The 21991-nt window shown below is 42.2% G+C and overlaps 1 protein-coding gene across 1 annotated transcript in view; it reads left to right on the top strand.

Moving 5' to 3' along the window:
• Positions 1-21991, top strand: part of ADAM12 (ADAM metallopeptidase domain 12) — a 169634-nt gene that overhangs the window by 128424 nt on the left and 19219 nt on the right. Inside the window, exons 12-14 of the mRNA XM_062001149.1 lie at positions 11053-11230; positions 15671-15760; positions 17149-17344. Coding sequence (XP_061857133.1) covers positions 11053-11230; positions 15671-15760; positions 17149-17344 — 464 coding nt within the window. The remainder of the gene's footprint in view (positions 1-11052; positions 11231-15670; positions 15761-17148; positions 17345-21991) is intronic.

Genomic DNA, 21991 nt, shown 5'->3' with positions numbered 1-21991 from the left:
AAAATTAACACTTTTGAATATTTACCCAATGAGGAAGTGGGACATAAGGTCACCTTGATTGTGGTTGTTCAGACTGTAAAGTAGTGTCTATGGAACTGGGATGTGAAAGCATACACCTTCCAGAGGTTTCCAGCAGGTGAGCTTCAGGAGACAGTCAGCTATGCCATGAAAACAGCATCTAAGCATTGGTACCAAATCAATTTGAAGTGAAAACTACTTATTGCGACACTTCACAAGATCCAAGTATATTTTTTAAATGAAAAAAGCTTAAAAAAGGCAAAAGGTCATGCTAGACATGGGACAGAAAACAGAAATGTGGCGTGGGAAAGGGTATCTTAATTTACTGGCTTGTTCTCTTCTTTCTAGACATCTCACAGTGTCTTGTAGCTGCAGAGATGTTGAACATTAGATAATCAAACCATTATTAGTTAGCACAGCATTTCCTGACCCCTCAGTTTGTTTTCAGCTGTACAGACCTCCCTTTGCATTTTTCGGTCTGGCAGCTTAGAGACATTGAACTGTGGAGTCAGCAGAACTATCTGGAATTACCTCTGTTACAATTTGAAGAAAATGAAATTATCTTGAAGATGTAAACAGTTTCTAATTAAACTCTGAAGCTGTTTATGTTTCCAAACCAGTCTGAGCTGAGCTCTGCACAAAGACAGGCTTCTTTGTTGTCTTTTTCTTTTTTTAATAAAGTTGATATACTGATGTAATAAATTGCTTGTGACAGAGCTGGGTCTGTTGTGCCAGCAGTGCAACTGCTTTAAAAAACACCCCCAAGAACTTAAGCAACATATCCCTATGCCCTAGTAATTTAGCACATTGCATTCTGGTCCTTCCTTTAGTAGGAAACAGCCACGACATTACAGAATAGATTTATGCCAGTCTTTCACTTCACTCCAAGAAGGCCCATGTCTGCAGTGCATTTGGCATTCCTTTTTGGTAATAATTTCCATACATTGCAGATAGATTTAATTGTTGTGGTAAATAAGAGCCGTGTTGAAGAATTGGGAGCGTTGGTTGAAACACGTCGCACATTTCCCAGTCCGTTACTGGAGTGGGTCACTGTTAATTAGCACACAGAGCTATGGGGCAGGTCTTTAAAAAAGAGATAGTGCTTTTTGGTTTAGTTCAGTCTTTCAGTGCCTTTCAGTAGATGGGCTGTTAGGAGTGGAAATATTTGGCTTTTCTGCTATGTGCTAGAGGAGAACTCGCACAGATTTACTGCATGCGTTTTCTGTAAGTGGAGCTGACAAGGAGAGAGGTTACTTCTCAAATGAAAACACATTTTACTTCTGGTGTGATTATTTATAGCAGAGACTTAAGGACAGCTCGTGGTTTCTACAATGTGAAGTATCCAGAATGGGTACAGTTTTGCTGCCTTGGATGCTGGTGTGTGAGAGCTCAGCTGCGTTTTGTCTTGTCAGTGTAATATCCATAGAAAATATAGCTCTGTAAGGGACATTTTTCTCTTGCAGTACTGCTGTTGCCATGACCCATGAGAACAAATCATATCAGGACATTTCTCTTTATCTTAGCTTTCTGTTTCATCAAAAGAACCTTTTCAAGCTGCAGAGATAAATCTGTGGCGCAGATCTGTGGCACGGAGAAACAAGCACACGATGTCCGGTTTTAATTGGTGTTAATGAATTCCAAACTCCCAGAGTATAAATAGAAACATACCTTAAAGGGCATATTCTTAAGGTCACATGAAGGCTCCTTTTTGAACATGTGTTGTATGCCCTGAAGCACTTTAAGGAATTGATGCTGACTTGGAAGGCTGAGTCGCTGTAATTAAGCGGTGCCTATAGCAGCGTTTGCCGCAGTTGTCATGGGAATCACAGAGCCTTTTGTGCCTGGGATAGATGTGCAAAATGTTTAAAATTCAGAGAGGGAAGATGTCTATTTTACCCCAACAATTGATTCCTGCAAAGTCATTCTTTTTTCTTTTCTAATGTCAAAGCCTATTACAAAGTCCCGGATACACTGACTGTGGGATTCTGGTGGCAGAAATGCAGGTAGGCTCCATTTCAGCTTTTTAAATCTAAATGGCACAGCCCCAGCAGTGAGATGAAGATAAGAAACCACCTATTTTAGTGCAGCCACTGAATTAACTTTGGTGTCCTAGGGAGCCTTTTTGACTGCTTCTAACATACCATGAAAATTCATCTTCATCACTGATGTTCTCCTGGCAGCCGACCAACGCTAGATGTGAAATCCAGGCTCCCTGAAAGCTGGTAGGAAATCTCCTATGGACTTCAATAAGGCCAGTGTTTCATCAGGGATTCCATGAGATTCTTCAGAAGCCTTTCATTCCTGTGAGTGAAGGTTTTAATTTGCTCACTTAAGGATCTCTACGTCTCAGATCATGGCTGGATCCATTCTGTTCTCATGGCTTAAAATAACGATTGCATGCAATGTTGCTACTGATTAGTTTCTTTTTGTTGTTCAATCTCTGTGAGAAAGAAAAGGGGAGCTGGGAAAAACGAATCATTGTCATCTCATATTTGTGATTCTTCTTTTAAAGAATCCCATTTCCATTTGTCTGAGGTGATATAGGTGATGCAGGACTAACTACATTTTTCTCAGTGCTTATCTTGCAGCAGGAGAAGGGAAGGTGGAAATGCTGGTGGAATGCAGCCTGATTTCTGGCCCTGTTAGGCCTCACTTATCTTTCCTTTGGATCTTCTCAAAGGGAAAAAAAAAGTAATTGAGCTGGGCTGCTTGCAAGTCAGATGCTCCTGGCTTGAAGTCCTGATTTATTAAGAGACCAGGTAGTACAGATGTTAAGTGAAATCAGGATGAGCCTCTCCCCCAGGAATGTATCATTTCCACCTTTTGCAGGGCTCAGATGCTTTTCTCTATCACTCTTGCCTTGCTGACTGACATTTCCATAAGCTCCATCCTCTTAGTGCTTCTGCTACTGCTCTTTCTGGTGGGCAGCTTCTTCACCCACTTTGTCCAGAGGGCTGCTTCTCAAGTCTCTTCTCCCCGGCTTGAGTTCCTCCTTGGGGGATTTAAACTTTCTCAGAGTCCTCTTAACTTGCAGTCATTGATGTACAGGCTCTTCCTTGCCCAAATCTGTCTGCTCCTGCCAAGTACAGTGTGACAGGTCTTTAAATCAAGCTGGGCACCCTGATCACAGCATCATCTGGAAGGATGACTGCATATGCTTCTTTCATTCTTTATGGTGCAGTATATCATGAATTGTGTTTAATATACACACAGTCAGGACAGGAGCTTGTACTGGTGAAAGGAGGAAATGCCCATAAATAAGTATCATGGGTTGATTTCTCTGTGTTATGATCTGATTTTGATATTCCCCTTTGCTTGGTCTGCTTCGACTTTTGAAAACGATTTTGTTCTTCTCCCTCACCTAAACACGCTCTCTGCAAAGTGCTTCTCTCACAAATGACTTCCCAAAGTCACTTGAGATTTTTTTCTCACCTCACTTATTTAAAAAAAAACACAATTCCAAGGTTTTTCAAGGGATAAAATCAGAATGTAACTGCTTAAAACAAAAGCTGCCTGTAAAATCACATTGAGACCTAAATGAAGCATCATCACGACATAGCGCTGCCCTGCACCTCAAGCCAGGTCAAACAATGCCTCTTATTTCACCAGGAACTGGTAGGAAGCTGATCTTCAGCAAGGTATTTTGAGCAAGGAGGTGGACCATTTGTCTTTATTTGCTTGTCAGATGCTGAGGATGATGTGTTTTGTGTGACAAATCTAAACAAAAGGCATTCTGATTGTGGTCCTTACCTCCTGTTTCCTTCACTGCTGGCAGGCACCGTACTCCTGCTGCCCTGCTTTGCTTTAGCCTGGGACCAGACCTGGCCTGGCCTTTTCATCCCTCCCTCTGCCATTTGTTGCTTTTTCACTTTTACCATAGTCAGCATTGGATTAGCCTCAAATTCTAAGCAGTAGATTGTGAAACCTGAACTCTCAGCAATCCAGCAAATTTTTATTAATGAGGTAGTGGTCTGAAAGGAAACAGAGCAAAAGATGAGCCAGAGGCAAATTCAACCCCTTCTAGCTACTTTCCTTGGCTGTCTGGTTCCAACAGGAAGAGCAGTTGTCTGAGTTCAATTCCCACAGAGCCTTTGCAATGCAGATACCTCCAGCATACAGTCAGAACTCTGTCAGGATTGATTGGTTCAGTATTGCTTCACCCCCAAAATACAGCAAGGAAAGGGACAATGGGCCTCTCAACAGGAAAAAACTCTGGCTGTATATTTGTCAAAGTAAAAGTAACTGCTAATAATGTTTTATTTGGCAGTTTTGTGACTGCAGAAGTATCAAGCCATGATGGTGCATCCTGTTTAAAGCCATTAAGTTTCCTTGCAGAAAGTGCTTTTCTGAAGCATGCAGCCCTTTGTTTCATCTCTGCTTTCTGCCCCACATTCAGCATTAGAAATCTGCCTTTTTCAGGGTTTCAGATAGTTCAGTTTTCACCTTTAGCTTAACGGGAGAGGCCAGGTCTCAGCTGGGACACCTGAAGTGACATTACTTGAATGCATTCTGGGAATCTGCACGATCCCCATGGCCAAATCAAAATGAACCTAGAGCATTTGTGTGTGAAGTTTGAACGTTTACTTGGAAAGACTTTCTTTTCGATAACCCTGGAAATTTCCCTGTAGCACAGCAAGCCATTGCCACCACACATCAATTAAATTAACCACTACTGTGACATATTCACAGGTATTTATTGGAAATGTGAAAACTACTATGTGGTGAACATGACAAAAGCTGTAGGAGAAATCCAGGCTCGTTCTTAAATCCTGAAAGTGAACTCAGACAGCAAGAGCTTTGATGTCATGGAGAACTACATGGCCCAATTCTGTGCTCTACTTTATTGATGCTCTAGGGATTAAAACTATAAAAGAGGAGCAAGGGAGTGAAAAATAGGCTAGAAAAATAAGTATGAGTTGTCAGACATCTGTTGCCTTTTGAAGTAAACTTCCCATTTCAATACTTGATATACACATAAAAAAATCACTTTACATTTTTAGCTGAATCCTTCCGACAGTGCTGCAAATGATGTGTCTCACCAGCTCTAGGGCTGGTGCCTTGTGCAAAACTCTATCACATGCTGCTTGCAAGGAGCCCAAAGAGTCCTCCACTTTAACCCATCCTCCCAGCTGTGGGTGCTTGCCATTTGCAAATGCTTTGGTTGGGATGGAATCTGCAGATAACTTTAAAGTCTCTCTTCATTGTGCTTGTGGGATCTACTTCAAGACTGCCTTTATGTCTTTCTCCATCAAAAGTACTTACAAATGAAGACATTGCTTAAATAATAGATTAAAAATCTCTTCCATGTTTTGGCACTTGTCTGCTTTTAAACAATAGCTATTAAAACACGAGGCATGAGAAATAATGTGTAATGACAGAACTTGATACACGAAGGGATCTGTAGCATTTGAACACCTATTTCAACATCAAAGAAAACTGGGTTTGTATCTCCTGCTTCATAGCCAATCTGTGGGGTTCTTTATGCTTACTAATTCATTAATATACACGCTGTACAGAATAGGTAAGGTGTCAAAAAATGTCATCTAATAGCAAATTCAATTTCATTCGAGTAGGCTCATATCTCTTAGAAGACCATAAAAAAGTTGCTTTCAAGAGATGGAGAACAGTAATAGTGTCTGGAAGGTTAAAGCCAAGGGGGATGCTTTTTTAGCACAAAAGAATTATGATGGTTAGATCAGGAGTCAGAAGAGGCTGGAGAGTTGTCACAGTTCCTTGAAATCAACACCTCTCTGGGTCTAGACACATTCATGTCACTTGAGCTTCTACCTTTGAGCGATTTATTTGTGTGTTACTCCCTCTACTGCTCACATTTTTTTCACAGAAGAATTGCTTATATTGAATTAACAAATATCTCTATTTTTTAAGCTAAAAACTACATCTTTTTAGGTTCCTACTTAAGACTAGGGTATGAAAGAGAAAACCTACTCATTTGTTCATAAGTCATTCCATCGAGTCTGAACAAGAGAGAGCTCAAACTCACATCCTCTGCCTCCAATAAAAGGATCTGAGTTGCTCTCCTCCTCTTCTGTTGTGAGACACTACACAGCCAAAGAATTTTGGAGACTAAGGAGAGTAAGTATTAACATTTGTGAATCTCAAAGGGTTCTAGGATGAAGATAGGCACAAAGAGACCACGACGTTCACAAGATGTTGTGATGGAAATCGTGGGAAATTCAGGTGCTTGACTTGTGAAATTTCTGACTTGGAGAACTGGGACTCAGCACCCTTCTTGTCTTTGAGCATTGGAGAACTGGGACTCAGCACTCTTCTTGTCTTTGAGCATTGGGGAACTGGGACTCAGCACTCTTCTTGTCTTTGAGCATTGGAGAACTGGGACTCAGCACTCTTCTTGTCTTTGAGCATTGGGGAACTGGGACTCAGCACTCTTCTTGTCTTTGAGCATTGGAAAACTGGGACTCAGCACTCTTCTTGTCTTTGAGCATTGGAGAACTGGGACTCAGCACCCTCCTTGTCTTTGAGTACCTTCATGCTCCCAAAAAGGGCTGATGATGCTCTAGCTATTTCCAGTTATGGTGTCTCAGGTTTGGGGTTTTTCAAGCATTCTGGACAAAGCACAGTCAGAGTTTTCTTCACCTTCAGGAATTAGCTAGTCAACAGTTGTTTCAGTAAGTATGCTCTGGAAAATCAAAATGCCCTTTTAAAATTAATATAATCTCCAATTATCATATTACCTGAGGGAGGAGGGCCTGGTGGTACTTAATAGAGCTCTTTGGGGCTGTTGTGCATTTCAATTGAGTGAATAATTATCAAACACTTCAGGGCCTTTTGGTAAGAGGCTCTGTATAAACATTGCCATAATGCTGAACAATCAGGTTGCATTATGAACTGGAATAAATGAACCCTATAAATAGATATATAATTTATATATACATGTACTGCATGTGTGTGTGTATACACCAACATTCTGGGGGCAACAAGGCAATCCCTTTGTAAATGTCCTGCAGTTCATGAATCAGAAAATGAACAATCTGACATAGTGATAATCACCATAGTCAGAATGTTTGTTTTCAGAATATTGGTTTCAGAATATTGAGAAGCAGCAAAATACGTTGTGTTTTATGGTGGAGCAAGACAGAAGAGGTAGAACTGAGGTACTCAGTGTTTTGATGCCTGAAGATGTAGGTAGCTGTGGTTGGGAGGAACCAATGGAGTTTCACTTCAGATGGCTTTGCCTAAGGTATTGCTGCAATGCAGTGGTAGGGTTGGAACTGGAGCAAAGATTTGCAGCCCAGGGCAGTGACCCTCCAGGTGTTTTCCAGATGGAGCCATGGGGAACACAGCAGTGGTGAATGTGGCACACCAGCCTCAGCAGTGGTATCAGTGCTGATCTGCTGCAGGAATCAGCAGCTACTCTGTCTCTCCTGAATGCTTTGGCTGGCTGATCTCTTAAGACTGTAATTTTCTAGGGCAGTGACTCTCTGTCTCTGTGCTTGTACTGTCTTGTTATTGAGCCCATTAGGAGTGGGGAATGCCTCTGAAATGGAGATAGCAGAGATGAACTTTTATAGTTCATGGTGGGAAAAAAGCCTATGCTGGGCAATGGGATGCTAGTACAAAGAACACTCTATTCTTAGAAGGGACTTGACACAATGATGATGCCACTTCACTTAGTTAATGAAAGGACCCATGTACTACAAACTAAATGCAAAACTGCATAAAGGAAACTGGCATTTGAATGGCTTGAGTGCTTGAAATATAAATGAATGGGACAAGACCAGACTGTTTCTGAAGGAATCAATTACCAGCCTTCCTCTTACTACTGTGAAGCTCTCATTTGCAGGAGCAGTCAAAGCTATTTTTGCTGAGAACTAGGATATTCATTGCTAGAGGTTAAGCACATCTTTTAAGCACCAAGGAGACACTGGGGAATGCTGTGGATTGAAGAGGGGTAGAAAGACTATGAAATTGGTTTTCTTGCTGTAAACCCACTGAAGAGACTGATGTAGTGCTGGGCATTCTTTGGGTTCTGTAGAGTTGTACCCACAGCCATAATGGTTTGACAAAATGATCCATTGTTGATCCATCAACAGATTCATACAGTGTAGAAAATGTGTGGGCTATCCAGCATCTTAGAGTAGGAATTAGGTTGGACTAAAGCTTCCTTTCTCTTCCTAACTGCAGAAAAAACAAGGATCTGTAAAAGGAAATGTCTTGAGTGGAGGACAGTGGAATATACTGATTGCTAATGAACTTTTTACCTCTGGAAGGCTCCCCAATGGCCTATATTAGCTAGTAGCTGAGGGATTCTCCATCAGGATAAGTGTCTGAGCACAGAGGGCACAAATATCCTTGTTTAGCATGTGGCTGAAATTCCAGAGAGAAGTCAAGACTTTACTGTGGAGACCCCATTACCTTTCCCACACAAAAGTAGTCTTTCCAGGTAAGGTCCTTCTGAAAGGAAGCTTTCTGCATTAGGTCAGAGAACAAGTTTCTTTCACAACGTCCAGATTCACTTAAACATCAAGCCTAATGCTACTGACATCTGATAGCCATAGCTTCCCTTCCCATCTGCCAGGTAATTCATGCTTGTGATAAAACAGCTTTAAAATTACAAAGACAGCCTGAAATCTCAGAGATCAAATGCTGTGGCTGTTACATGGGGAATTTTTTTTTGGTGCAAAAAGAGTTGTGTGTCAGAATATCCCAGTATTAGAGATCAATTGTTTTTCTAATGAAATACCAATTGGCATCAATTGACGTGGGATCTTTTCTTGCATGGTCTGGTTACCCTTCAGTTGTTCTCTTGTTCATCTCTGGGTTTGTGTTGCTTTGTTTTGGGCTTACTTGGTAAAGAACATGTATTTTCAGAAAGTTTCATCAAGTACCACGTGCTACACTGATGTCAGCCGAGGAAATCAACGTCAGGGGCAGGAAAAGCCAGAAGATGAATGGATTTCTTAGTTCAAAATAGGAAACAGCTTGAAGTTCCTTTGGGGGGAAACAGAAACTTCATTCATTAACAATGACATTATTTCACCTCTGGTACAGAGGAGAGGTTCTGTTCTCCCAGTGATGGACAGACACATCTCACATTCATGCAAATGACCCCGAGGATTCATGGATACAAAGGAACAGCCCTTTGACAGCTTTGACTGATGAGGTACTCTCATGATCCTTGTGTGGCTGAGACATACATGCAGAGGGAAAAATGCATTATTTGTATTCCTGAGTTGGTATCAGTCTGTGTAAGGTATGCATATCTCCTGGTCTCATCTCAGCAGATATCAAAGTAAATGTGTGTCACTGAAGTGAAGGATCTCGCCTGGATGATGCAGTACTCATTTATTCACACTTTGATACGGGGCTCGTGTCTGAACAAGCAGTCATCTATTTTGTGCAGGATTTATCAGTCAGATGTATCTGGGCTCCTTGATGTTTATCTGCTCCCTGACAGCAGTGTACATCCATCTACATGTTCATAGTCACGTACAGAAAACACTGTGGCATTTTTCTCCAATCAGGCTGAGCAGGACAGGAGTTTATGGTGTCCTGTTGAGAACATTCTAGTTGCTCAACAGAAAATGGTCAGCAGGAGGCTTCCCAAGCGCCTTTACTTTCTGTTTCATCTCTCCAAGTACCTTCCCTGTTTTCCCCTGGGGCCCAGAGCTGCAGCCAGCAGCCTGACTCCTACCTCACGCCATTCTGAAATTCCTCTCTTTATCTTAAACTCTGTCATTTTGCCTAAACATTGCTATTTTCCAGCAATCATCTTTTGAAGTGGAGATGCCTATTAACTTTCTGAAGTCGTGTGTCAGTGAATCACACAGCTGTTCAGTTTAACTTGACAAGCCCTATAGTGATACATGAAAATGTTCTTCAGAGTCATGTTTATGTTCTTTTCCAACGAGCTGTCTGTTTTATTGCACAAGAATCTGTGAGAGGGGCAATTTTAAACAGGCACTAAATAAATTCTGTTGTGTAAGGTACCCATAACTTTTCCAGCAGATCTTAGTTAACCTCCTTCTGTCAGCATGGGAAGCTCTATCACGTTTGTAATCGACAAACATTTCTCTTTTGTTTTTTGTATAGAAATGATGCCCTTCTGATACCTGTAGGCATCATCACTCACAAAGCAAGCTTTTTCATTGCAGGGTATTAGAAGCAACAGTAGGTTAATCGAAGTCTGAAGTTCAGCAGTGCAGAACCTCCATCTATTATCTTGATTGTCTGTAAAGATTATGCTGTAATAACACATGAGTGATGGGAAGCATTTAGTGAATAAAGTCCAGTCATTAACAGGTTGCCTCCCTGTGCTGTCATAATGTTGAATTACTGCTGGACAACAGAGCAGCAGTGACAAAGGTACCGAGTCTTGGGGGAGATGTTGTTTTATGACTTGGTTATGATACAGATTCAACATAACCATGGGCACATCTCAAAGCCATGTGGTGTCTTTACAGTCATCCTGGTTTAAAATAAGAACTGTATTTGCTTTAATCACGCAGTTCCCAAGCTGGACATTGATGAACTGCAGAAGCAGGCTCTTATCAAGGAACTCACTGTTTTTCTCTATTCTTTTTTTCTTTCTGAGAAGAGCAGGAGGTTTGCCTTACTGCAGAACAAGATGAATGAGTTTGCCATTTGAGGCTAAATTTGCCAAGGAGAATTGGGGTGTTTTGCAGTCCTGTAAACGCAGGAATCCTCCTTGCAAGCCCAGCATTTCTTTAGAGTCATCACCGAGATTTACTCTGTAACTAGGTATACAAAAGAAGGAGTAGTAATTCCAAATGGGAACGTTTCCAACCTTAACAGCAGCTACAAATTGAAGTGAAAAAGATAGTAATCCCTTTACTCGGGTCAGAAACTATTACAAGTGGGTTTGGTTCAATGTTACAGTGAATTCTTACATCTCAACCCTATGCTAAAGGGTTAAAAAAATTAACACAATCTTTTTGTTTGTGCACAGATGTTCTAAAAGGTCACCAGCAAGACAGAAGAGCAATGCTTTCAGCTGATAACCTTTCTTTTTGTCTCCCTGTATTTCTCTTCTAGCTATCCATTTCCTATGGTATTCAGTAGCTGCAGCAGAAAGGACCTGGAAAACAGCCTGGAAAAAGGAGTGGGGATGTGTCTGTTTAACTTGCCTGAAGGCAAGGAGTCCTTCGGTGGCCAGAAGTGTGGGAATGGCTATGTGGAAGATGGAGAGGAGTGCGACTGTGGGGAGCCAGATGTAAGATAGCACCTGAGAATTACTGCTCACCTCCTGTCTGCAGGTTTCTAACAGTCAAGAATTGGGTTGACATGTTTAATGTTATTTGGTGTAAAGCAAAACTTTCCCTTCTCTGCTTCTATCTTATCGGCTTAAACCTCAGAGTCCTCAGAAAAGGGGGTTTCTGCTTGACTTGCCTTTGAGTTGCTAAAGTTCAGGCAGGGCTTTAGTTAAGAATGTGCTCAGTTCACAGTTAGAGAACAAACTCTCTCTCGTGCTTTGCCCAACAGAGTAACCATGAATAACAGTCATGTTCCTAACAACAGCAATTCCTTAAACTACTGGCTATTAAAGTAAACTCAACATAAATTTATTAACATTGCTCAGATTTCACAAGCTGCTGTGTGTTAATTGAAGATTTGTTTCTGTATATGAAAAGTCATTCATATATTAATATAGTTATATAAATATTAACACGGGCTAGGTGTTTTTTCACTGCACCCATCTTGATGTTTTAGGCACAAGACCTTTCCCTCCTTCACTGTGAGATTTCTCTTTGCCACTAGCCAGTTACCTTGCTAACAGACACAGCCTTTACTGCCTCCCAGAAAGATTGCTACTGCTCCAGAGGTCGTTCTGTTTCGTTTAGTCTGTGTGTCAGATCAGGAGCAGATAGGCAAAACCTAGGGGTCAAATAATATCCGAGCTGACATCCTTATCCCTTTGGCATCCCAAGCTCATTGGCTTTATTGAACTTCTCTCAGATTATCTGAATTAAATACATCAGCCAATGAAGGATTTGTTTCCTGTGATAAATACAGTTCTGCAGACAAAATGGATCAGGGCAGTTAAAACAGGGAGATATTGCTGTACCCTGTCTATACACTGTATTAGATTTATCCAAGCCATAAGGATTTCCTGACAGTTCACTCATTCTTCAGGGTAACAAGGTTGGAGGAAGCAGGCTTATCTTCTTGTTTAGAGTCAATAGAGTGCAAGCAGTTTGCAAATGTCTTTCTAACCCAGTTATCTTTCTCGTGTTCACTTCTGAATGTTAGCAATACCTTTTCAAGTCAAAGCCACTTAACATCAGCAGGCACTGACTTGATCTGTCTCTTCTTTCTAGGTTTTTCCTTTTTATTCATATTGGAAAACTGCAGCTTGGGCTCAGTTAAATTCATATGGAATTTACTGCTATAATCTAGGTGGCACCAGAAAACCTGTTAGATGAATAATTCACTGCCCATTCATTGCACCTGCTGAGGCTTGTCAATAGTGTTGCAGTACCTTATGGTATGGAAAGCTGTACGATACCATATGCTAGCTGTGTTTTATCAGTGATCAGAACTCTACATCAGCCTGAGGATGTGGATGTAGATGGTTGATAGGGACGTTTCTCCCTCTTCTAAGGAAAATATTAGCCCTGAGTTGAGATTTGCACTCACTGACATGCCCTAGTAGTAGGGTAGCAATGAATTCATGAGGGTGCAGAGCTGTGTCTGTAGCACACCTTCCACCTTTCCTTCAGACAACTCTGGAAATTCTAATGCAATAGGGACTGTTTGACCACCTCCATCACAGCCTCACCTGCTGGTCATCATCTTCAGTACAGCTGGTGCCAGCTTGCCCACCATCAGGCCAACACCTGACCAAGGATAATAGACCATTTAAGCTCCATCTTCATTTTGGAGTATACTACCAAAACTATCCTATGTGCTGTGCTGCCTGTGGAAGGAGAGTTAACATAGATTACACGTGGGAAGACAGAAGGGGTTTTTTTAAAAGCTCTGTCCCTGAGTACTGAAAGGTGACAAATAGGGCTAATTTTATAATGGGCTGCAAGGGAGATCAGAAAACTGCAAATTGGTAAACCAGAAGTCTGACAAATGACTTCCAAATGTAATTAAGAGCTAGTGCCTGAGCAGCTGTGATGTGTCAGGGACGAGTCATCAGAGCTTTTTGTGCCAGGAAATCTTGTCTTACAAACCTATCACAGTGCTCTGAAGGACTTAACAAGTGGATGGGAAGGGATGATGCTGTTGTTGCAGCCAGTTAGGAGTTAAGAGGAGCTTTAGACCAAAGCCTTTCACCAGAGCCTCTTTAGGAGACTAAGCAGCTGTAGGATGAGAGAATATTGGTTGGGCAAAAATTCTGCTAAAAGACAGGGAATCCAGCCAGGTGTAAATCATGGATTTTATGCAATGGAAAGAGATCTGCTGTGATATAGCCATGAGATGTGTCCTGGGGACTATACAATTCAGTATATTCATAAAGAGCCCGGGAAGAGGAATAGTCTTGAATTTCCTGATGGTATTAGTTAGGATGGTAGAGATGAAGGCTGGCTGTGAAGAATTGCACAGGAACCTTCTCAGACAACTGGACTGGGCATTAAGATGACAAATGGGATTCGGTGCAGAGCGATGCACCTTCCAAACATCACATACAAGATGATGGGTACTGAGCTGACACTGGCCATAGAGGAACAAGACTTCATATAGCAATAAATAGTCTCATGAAAATGTCAGGTCAGTGGTCTAAATGGAAAACAGTCTGTTAGAAATTGCTGGGGGAAAGAATAGGAAAAGAAAAAAGAAAGCACCAGTAGGCCTCTATAAATCTGCAGCATGCTGTGTCTGAGGCTGCCTGTGCATTGTTTCCTACCCCTCCCTGGTCTCAGGAAGAAGGAGAAAGTAGGATGGAAAAGCTTGGAAGAAGAGCAGTAGGGTCATTCTAGAGGGGTTCTGACTGGAAAAGAAGAAAATGAAGGAAAATACAGCAGAAGCTGATACCATCTTGAGTGAAATGGAAAGAGGGAGTGAGGCTCTGCTCTTAGAAAAGAGGGAGATGAAAACAAGATGTCCTGTCTAGAGTATCTGGCATCATGGAGGTGATGTTAGTGTTGCTGTAGTCTGTCTGAGATGCTTGGATGAGCCCAGGACACCTACATCAAGAGACTCAACTCCCATCACTGCTGTTGTTACCCGTAAGAACCAATAAACTTACAACTAATAAACCACAGCACAGCAGTAGTTTTGGGTGGCAGCCTCCAGCCTCCAAAAGCCTTGTGAGCTCTTACCCTTTGCTTACCTGTTAAAACCATTTCTGACAATTTAATAACCCATGCACAAGAACTATTTACCAAGCTCACTGGCTACAATGAGGAATAAGTGAGTGAAGCATTGGAAATGTCAAAGGCTGCAGTACCATCATTCACAGAGCTGTGTCGTTACCCCAACCTGCCTGGGGAATGCCGATTGCTTCCCATGGATGGCTGATGTAGGACGGATGATGGGGTACAGGAGCTGGCTGTTCCAGAAGTTGGACTGACATTGCTTCCCTCCACTCTGATTCTCTCAGATTGATGTTGAGGTGAATTTACAAAATATGCATCTGTGCAGAAGAATCTCAGCTCTTAAATGCAGCAGCTGCACAGAAATACTTGAGTAGCCTGCTGCCTTCTGACATGATCAAGCAATAGGTGCAGGAAGCTGTTCCGCTGCTTCAGAGCAGCACAGTTAGCTTTGTATCTTCAGGCAGATAGTATCTAAGAAAACAGTGAAATGCTGAGAATCACTTTCCTCTTCATTTGTAAGTGCACTGGTAGCTCTGTCTTCCATTTGGAAAGCTTTACAAAAGCCAATAAAGTAACAAGAGGCTGTGAACATCGTTCTAACCCACGTGTTTTTCCTGGGTTCCCTGTACTGTTAGTGATCCCTTGTTAAGTCAAACTGACTTCACACAGCTGAAGAGCAATTTTATCTGCTGCTAAAGATTCCAGCACAGCTGATGTAACCTGTGAGCATAATCTTGGAAAAACAAATCCATTCATTTCTGAAACTTCTTACTAGCTCATTTTGCTGAGAAGAAAGTTTGTAGAAGCCCAAACATGCCAAGTGTGAAATTGGGATGGGTCAGTTAATGAGAATGCAATTCATACTCACTCCGTTTCTCAAAGATCTATTACTGGCATACACCTATAAGAGATTACACGGCGTGGTGTCATCATCTTCTTTTGTGGCAGCCACCAGCCTCCATGCCATGCAGAATACTGGTGAGTATCTATCACAAAATACAGAGCTGTAGTCGTGATGCTCAATGTCAGCACCACAGGTCCTGGATCCTCACTGGAGGCGAAGGCATCATTCCACTGATTTTTGTGGAAATAAACCACCTTAGCACAGTATTGGGGTTGGTATCAGCATATTTGACTTGTCTGTGATGCTTGGGATCAGATCCATAGCTAGAATAAACCAGCCTTCCTCAATGACTGCTCTGTTTTTACTGCAATTAATGCTCTTGTTGAATCTAAGGGCAGACAAGACTGTTTGGATCAAGTTGTAGGGTTTCATGCATAATTCGTTCTTCCATGCCTGGCTTTTCTTGGCAGAGCTATAGGCAGCCTCTTGATTTATAGCTCATTGTGACTGAAAGTTGTCTGCTCTAAATTTATATCCCATCTAGGAATGTACAAACCGGTGCTGTAACGCAACTACCTGTACTTTGAAAGCGGGAGCAGTGTGTGCCCACGGGCTTTGCTGTGAAGACTGCCAGGTGAGGCCACGGCAACGTTTCTTACCCGTGTGTGGGATGAGCAGAATTCCACAGCCCTGCCCGGTGCAGAGCAGGAGGCAGGGATGGAGAGCAAGCAAAGTGGTAGCATTAAGCATTAAGACACTCGTATTTAGTGTAAGCAATTAAAAGAACTCTCATATTGGAACAATTATGGAGGGAGCAGATCGACAGACTGTTGCAATGGTGTCTGTGCTATTTGTAGCCACTTAATTTCCTCAGGCAAAACTACTTCTTTTTTATGAACTTTTGTATGCTTTGGTTTTTCTTTCATGCCCATATAGATGCTGTGCTCTGGCAAGCAGTCATTAACTGCTGGACCCTCTTTTATGAGAAGACTCTTAAAATATTAATTTTATCAACAGCATGTATGTTTCCAGTGGCAGACCATCAACTTCTGGAGACTCCCAGCACACTATAAAAAGCCAGCTTGCCACAGGCATTGAACTTCTCGAATTCTCAGACCATGTTTTGCATATGGGCTAATAAAGCATTCAGCAAGTTTCCACAGTGTCTGTGGCAACCATCTGCCCAAAAGCTCAGTAGCAGCAAGCTATTAAAACAGCTAGCAAATGGCCTTTAGCAAATCAGTCCACGTGTGTCTTTTTGCCTTTTACCAAAGGTGTTGTGGTGATGCAGTTAAAACTCAGGGCTGCTCCCAGAGCACACCCATCTTTTGTGGTGGCTGTTGATACGTGAAAGCTCAGATTGCCCTGTTCCACCATGACCTGCCAGCTGCCTTCAGCTCTGAAAAAGAAACGTAGGTTGTCCAGGGAAATCAGGACAGGAATATTTACATGGACTAGTTGTATAAATAAGTTGAAGAGGATCTTGATGCCCATGACAGAGGGATATATCCATAGGGAAGTGTCCCTCATCTCAGGAAGCTGTCAGGAAGCTGAATGCAAAGTCAAGTGGGCTGGTGGCTTTGTGAGCCGTGAGATTACCTCGTGTTTCATGTTAACATGAAAAGGTTTCTGGTCTGATGTTTGGTCAGTGCTGCTCAGAATCCTTTTCAATACAGCCCAACTGGTTTTGTGCCTTATTTTTAGGCATGATTGCTGGAGGCATGCTGAAAACTTTGGGTTGTGTTTGAAAACTTAACAAAAGGCTGCATTTGCCTTCTGACCTGGGACACGTGAGCCGTGTCTGCAGCTGCAGCTTCAGTTTGGCCCTGCTTACTGCCAAGCCCTTCACAACCTGTGTCAAATAAATGTATTTAAAGAGCTGTGTAATCCTTATACTGTCCTCTGTGGTCACTTGGTGCAGAGCCAGTGGAAAAAGCCATTCGTGCGCTGCATGGCTTCTACCACTGCATAACTCCCATTGATTGGAATTACAGCAGTGAAGGGGCTTTGTTTGTTTTGCAGTTAAAACCAGCGGGGATTTCTTGCAGAGAGTCAAGTAATTCCTGTGATCTGCCAGAGTTTTGCACAGGAGCCAGCCCTCACTGCCCAGCTAACGTGTACCTGCACGACGGGCACGCGTGCCACAGGGTGGACGGCTATTGCTACAACGGCATCTGCCAGACCCACGAGCAGCAGTGCATCACGCTCTGGGGCCAAGGTGAGATCTGTTGATGAGACAAAAAACCCTCACATGATGTGGAGAGATTTTATATAGTGCCAGTCTGCATCTGCTCTTTTCTGAAGTGGAGAGTAGAATAAGGAGGGGATCATTCTGTGATTCGTTTTATCTGTGAGTTGCGGCCACGTTTGTCTCTTGCAGCAGGAGGTAGAGCAACAGTAACTACGTTCATTCTCCAACACTGCTGCAAATGGCTAGGTGAACTTGGGCAAATGAATTAATGCTGGCCTTGGTATGGCCTTATGTCATCCTACAAAGTGCTGGATGCTCTTGGTATCACATCCATTCTCAGACTGGCATGTAAGCTTCCTTCTGTGCTCTAAACTGCTCGTCTGCAAAATGTGTCTGTCTACACCCCACCCCGGAGTTCAGTATTTAACGTGAGATGCTTGTGTCCTTGTGTGTGTTCTGTTAATTGGTGTTACCCTGTAAGCCTGCCTCCTGACAGTACTCTCAGCACAATACACACTCAAGCAGAAAGACATTTTATTCTCCTGTGGGAATTTACTTTTTGCAGAAAATCCAATAGTGTGAGTTCTTGGGTTATCCAAAACACACGATATTCCAGGAAAGACATTCACTTTTCTGTAATGTTCTGTGGCCCTTCCACTAACTCAGCATTTTCCTACTGCCTCCTTCATCACTGGGGACAAGTCATGTCTCCCTCAACATCTCACTTTTCCCCCTCTCTCAAATGAGAAAACCACTCTTACCTCTCCTGAAGAGAAGTGTTATTTAGAGCTAGATTTAATTATTTCCTCCAAACTAACTTTTTTCAGCTCCCTTAGCCTCTATTAATTCAATATCTCTCTGCCTTCGAGTCTGTTTCACAACTAATGTATCGATGTAATGACACACAGATGTTTCCCTTGGTCAAAACTCTCACCAGAAGTCTATTGAAGGATTTGTCTCTGATCTTCACAGGGACTTGGACCAGTCACGGCTTTTGTTTTAAAGAGCATTCAAGCATCTCAAGAACTAACACCACTGACACAGAGAGCAGGTTAGCTCGGTCATGTGGGTATAGGAACATGTTAGAGGAGTTCCAGTGCAGGATGAAACTCCCCATGTGGAGCAAAGCATGTGTCTGATGTACTCCTCCAAATCCCACTCGCACTGTAGATTAATACAAGCTCATATAGACGTGTACAATTATAGCCTCCAGTCTTAGTCATACTGGGATTTTTAAATCCCTGGATACAGAGACATTTTCTCTTGTATAAAGCAAAATCTCCTCGTGAACCAGTTTCCCATGCCATAGAAAGCTGCTCAGGCAGACTGTGAATAATTTCAGTTGCTGAGAAAAATGCAGCTAAAGGTCAGGGAGATGAATTGCTGCAGCTCCCTTGGCAGGTCTGTTTCCTAACTCAGCAAGTCCTCAAACTGCCCTGGGCTCCCCTAATTCTCTTTTTTCTTCCTTCTTGGGACTATCCAACATGGGCACTGCTGTGCATGGAGTCACCAGTGGTCAAGGCTATGGGGTTCTTCTTACGATAAAGATGACTTTGTTAAGAACAGAGCTCAAACAAACTTTAACTGGAACACTCTTATTTGCCATGGGAATACCCAAAAGTAAACATTTTGCAAGAGTGGATGGAACATTACCAAACCTGAACTGAAAGACTTCATTCTTATCACATTTCTGGAAGTATAAATCAGAAATAATGCCAGTAAAATGAGCCTTCAAACAGTGCAGCAGTGGGGTTCAAGGAAAAACAGAGCCCTATACTCTGCATTTAAAGACTAAGAATGTGAATATCCACCACTTTGTCACACTTGTGTCTGGTTGGAGTGGGAGCTGGCAGAGGCAGGGTGGAAAGGGAAGAGGGCTAGGTGGGCCATGCATTTTTTCTAGCCTTGCTTGTAACAGCGAGACTGGGCATTTTAAGATGTTCTCTGTGGCCTTTGTATCAAAAAGATGTGTTTGAAACTGTTAGCAGGCTGCTGTAATTGCTTACAACTGTTTTTAACAGCTTTTAGCTGTGTGTGTTGCAGTGGAGTGAAGGATTAGTTGTGCTGTTATTTAAAAAGGCTTCCATACCATGAAGAAAAAACAGGTCACAGTTCACCTACATTCATTCTTTTTTTTTTTCTTCTCCCAAGTAAGAGGGAGAAATGCAGAACAAAATACAATAACTTCTCTAAAATAATATTCAGTATATTGAATTCCTTATCAGTGTCTTCTTTGGCACATTTTTCTTTATTTATCAGGCTATGGATGTCCAGTAGGCCAACAATAAACATCCATCTCAGTATTTTTAGATCTAGTTAGAGATAAGTGATGAGCCCTGTCAGAGCTTGTTTACGTTAGGCTGAGCGTTGGGAACCTGTTTATAGAAGGAAGTACTTGCATTTCCTTGGGGTTTTTTATTTTGTTGCTTTCAACAGATAAGTTCAAATCAAATAGAGGAATATATTTTGCCATTCTCAATCTGCAATAACATGGAAATCCTGGTGTGAAGGAGGGGAGGAGCACCTGGGGACAGACTCTGAAAATAGCCATAAATTCCTCTTAAAGACCAAATTCATTCCAGCCTGCTCCCAGAACTACCAGAAATTCTCAGCACTCCCTTTCACCCTGCTTCATGGGATTGTTATCCTTAAGGAGCAATGTGCATGAATTGCTTGAGACCTTTTTTCTTTGTTTCATATCCAAAAATATCAGAATGCACCCATCTGACCTCTTGGCACTGGTGTGACTGAAAGATACATCAATAGTAATGCATTTGTATAATGGCTGGGACTCCATTAGCATCATCCAGGAGCAATTAGATACACACAGAAAGCTACTTAGGAGAGAAATTATTGATTACCAAGGAACAGAAGGTTCAGAGCTTTAGACTCGTGTCTTTTTCTACATCGACAAGAAAATGATTCTTTAGGGAAGGAAAGGAGATGTTTGTCAGTGTGTTTTCCAACACTTCACTGAGAGGCCAAAAAACCCCAGTGATTTTTGGGGAGCCAATGGCAGGCATTGGCTCAGTAATTAGAACATACTTAAGTGTCTTGCATAGACATGGCCATTGGAGGAGAAACCTTAATTTTAATGTAAATATTTGTTACATAGGCCTGTCACTGGTGTAAGAGCCTTGTAGTTTTTTCCAGGTACAATCCTATAGGCAAAATAGATGGGTTTCCCATCTATTGGACCCACCAAACCATTGCTGACTGGTTTGGGTTTTTTCCAAGAATACCTCTTTATCCAAGCACCATAAAGATTCCAACTCAGTAAAATCAAACTGTTGTGATGATCACAGATTTATGGCTAGGCCCTTCCTTTTGGAGATGTGAAGGGCCTGTATTCCCAGAGCATGCTCCTTAGATGTGAAAAATAACAACTCAACCCCATCTCACTCTTGCACAAGCTCAACAACGGTGATCATCGAGAAGAGGGGGGAGGCCAAGGGGAGCTCGTGGAACATTTGCTTTGCATCGTCGGTGCAGTAAAACAAAAGGAGGTCTAAAGTCCAGGTGCAAATCGTGTGACAGACAGCAGGATTTATATGCTTGCATTTGTTTACAGTGTTGTTGATGATGCTGGTTAGCACAGCCTGTGCAACAGAACCCCAGTCTGTTACTCAGAGGTCTGGTTGTTTTCCCTCCACACCCAGAAGCAGTGTATATTTTGGGGGTTTTTTGCAATTAAGTCTCCAGACAATGTAGGGAACTGAACTGAAATCTCTCTTTTTTCAGCTGTCATCCTGCTCACGGGTATTCCCCTGCTCTTGGAATCAGCACCATGGTCAGAAATTTCTCTCTTCCCTTTCCCAAGACAGAGAGGGTATTTTCCCATTGCAGCAGGCCCTGCACTGCTCTGCAGTGACACAGCATTTCTGCACCACTTCCCAAAGCACACAACACCTCTCTTTTTTTTTTTTGTAACCATATAGGGAAAGAAGTGAGCTCATCAACACACACATTTGGAGAGGGAAAAAAAGGTCTCCAGGCTGACAACTGCAGTGGTGAGCTCTGACCTTCTGCAGTTTCAAACGGATGATTTAATCTCTTGAATAAGGCTTGGCATGGAAAGTCTGACAGGACCTTAATTACAGGGTCACAATGCTATAATTATCAATAGCAAAGTGAAATAAACTCTGCTTATCCAGCTCAAAGCACTTAATAACCGCTGGAAGGCTTTCACAAATCATTTTGCCTTTGCCTGTAGAGGTAGCAAAATAGGGAAAGACAGGACTTTCTGCTTCAGTTTATATGGTGCTATCATGATAAATGGGTTTCCTGTAGAAACATAACATTACAATTCTCTTCCTTAAGCATCCTCTGCAAACCTCCTTTTAACTTGGTAGCTCCATCTGTTCAGCTTCTTACACTCTGATATGTTTTCATCTATAAAAAATGTCCAAATATTGTGAGAAACCAGTCAGGAGAGGGAACAGCCATCTGAATTCCAAGCAACTTGTTTTAGTTTGATACCAACGGCAGAAATTGAACCTAGATTTTGCTTTCCAAGCTGCAGATGATCGCTGGGTACCAGGTGTTTTCATACACAGACTGCTCCCAGCCTGGCAGGGGAGCATTTTTTGTACTCCATGAGATCTTTTTTTCTTGTCAAGTATTATTGGTTGGAGTTCAAGCTCACTGGCTGAGCCCTGCAAGGATGCTGCAGAT

This window comes from Colius striatus, chromosome 8 (genome assembly GCF_028858725.1).
Source record: "Colius striatus isolate bColStr4 chromosome 8, bColStr4.1.hap1, whole genome shotgun sequence".
NCBI classification, from domain to species: domain Eukaryota; kingdom Metazoa; phylum Chordata; class Aves; order Coliiformes; family Coliidae; genus Colius; species Colius striatus.
Note: the sequence above shows the minus strand (reverse complement) of the source record. Positions and strands in the feature narration are given on the sequence as shown.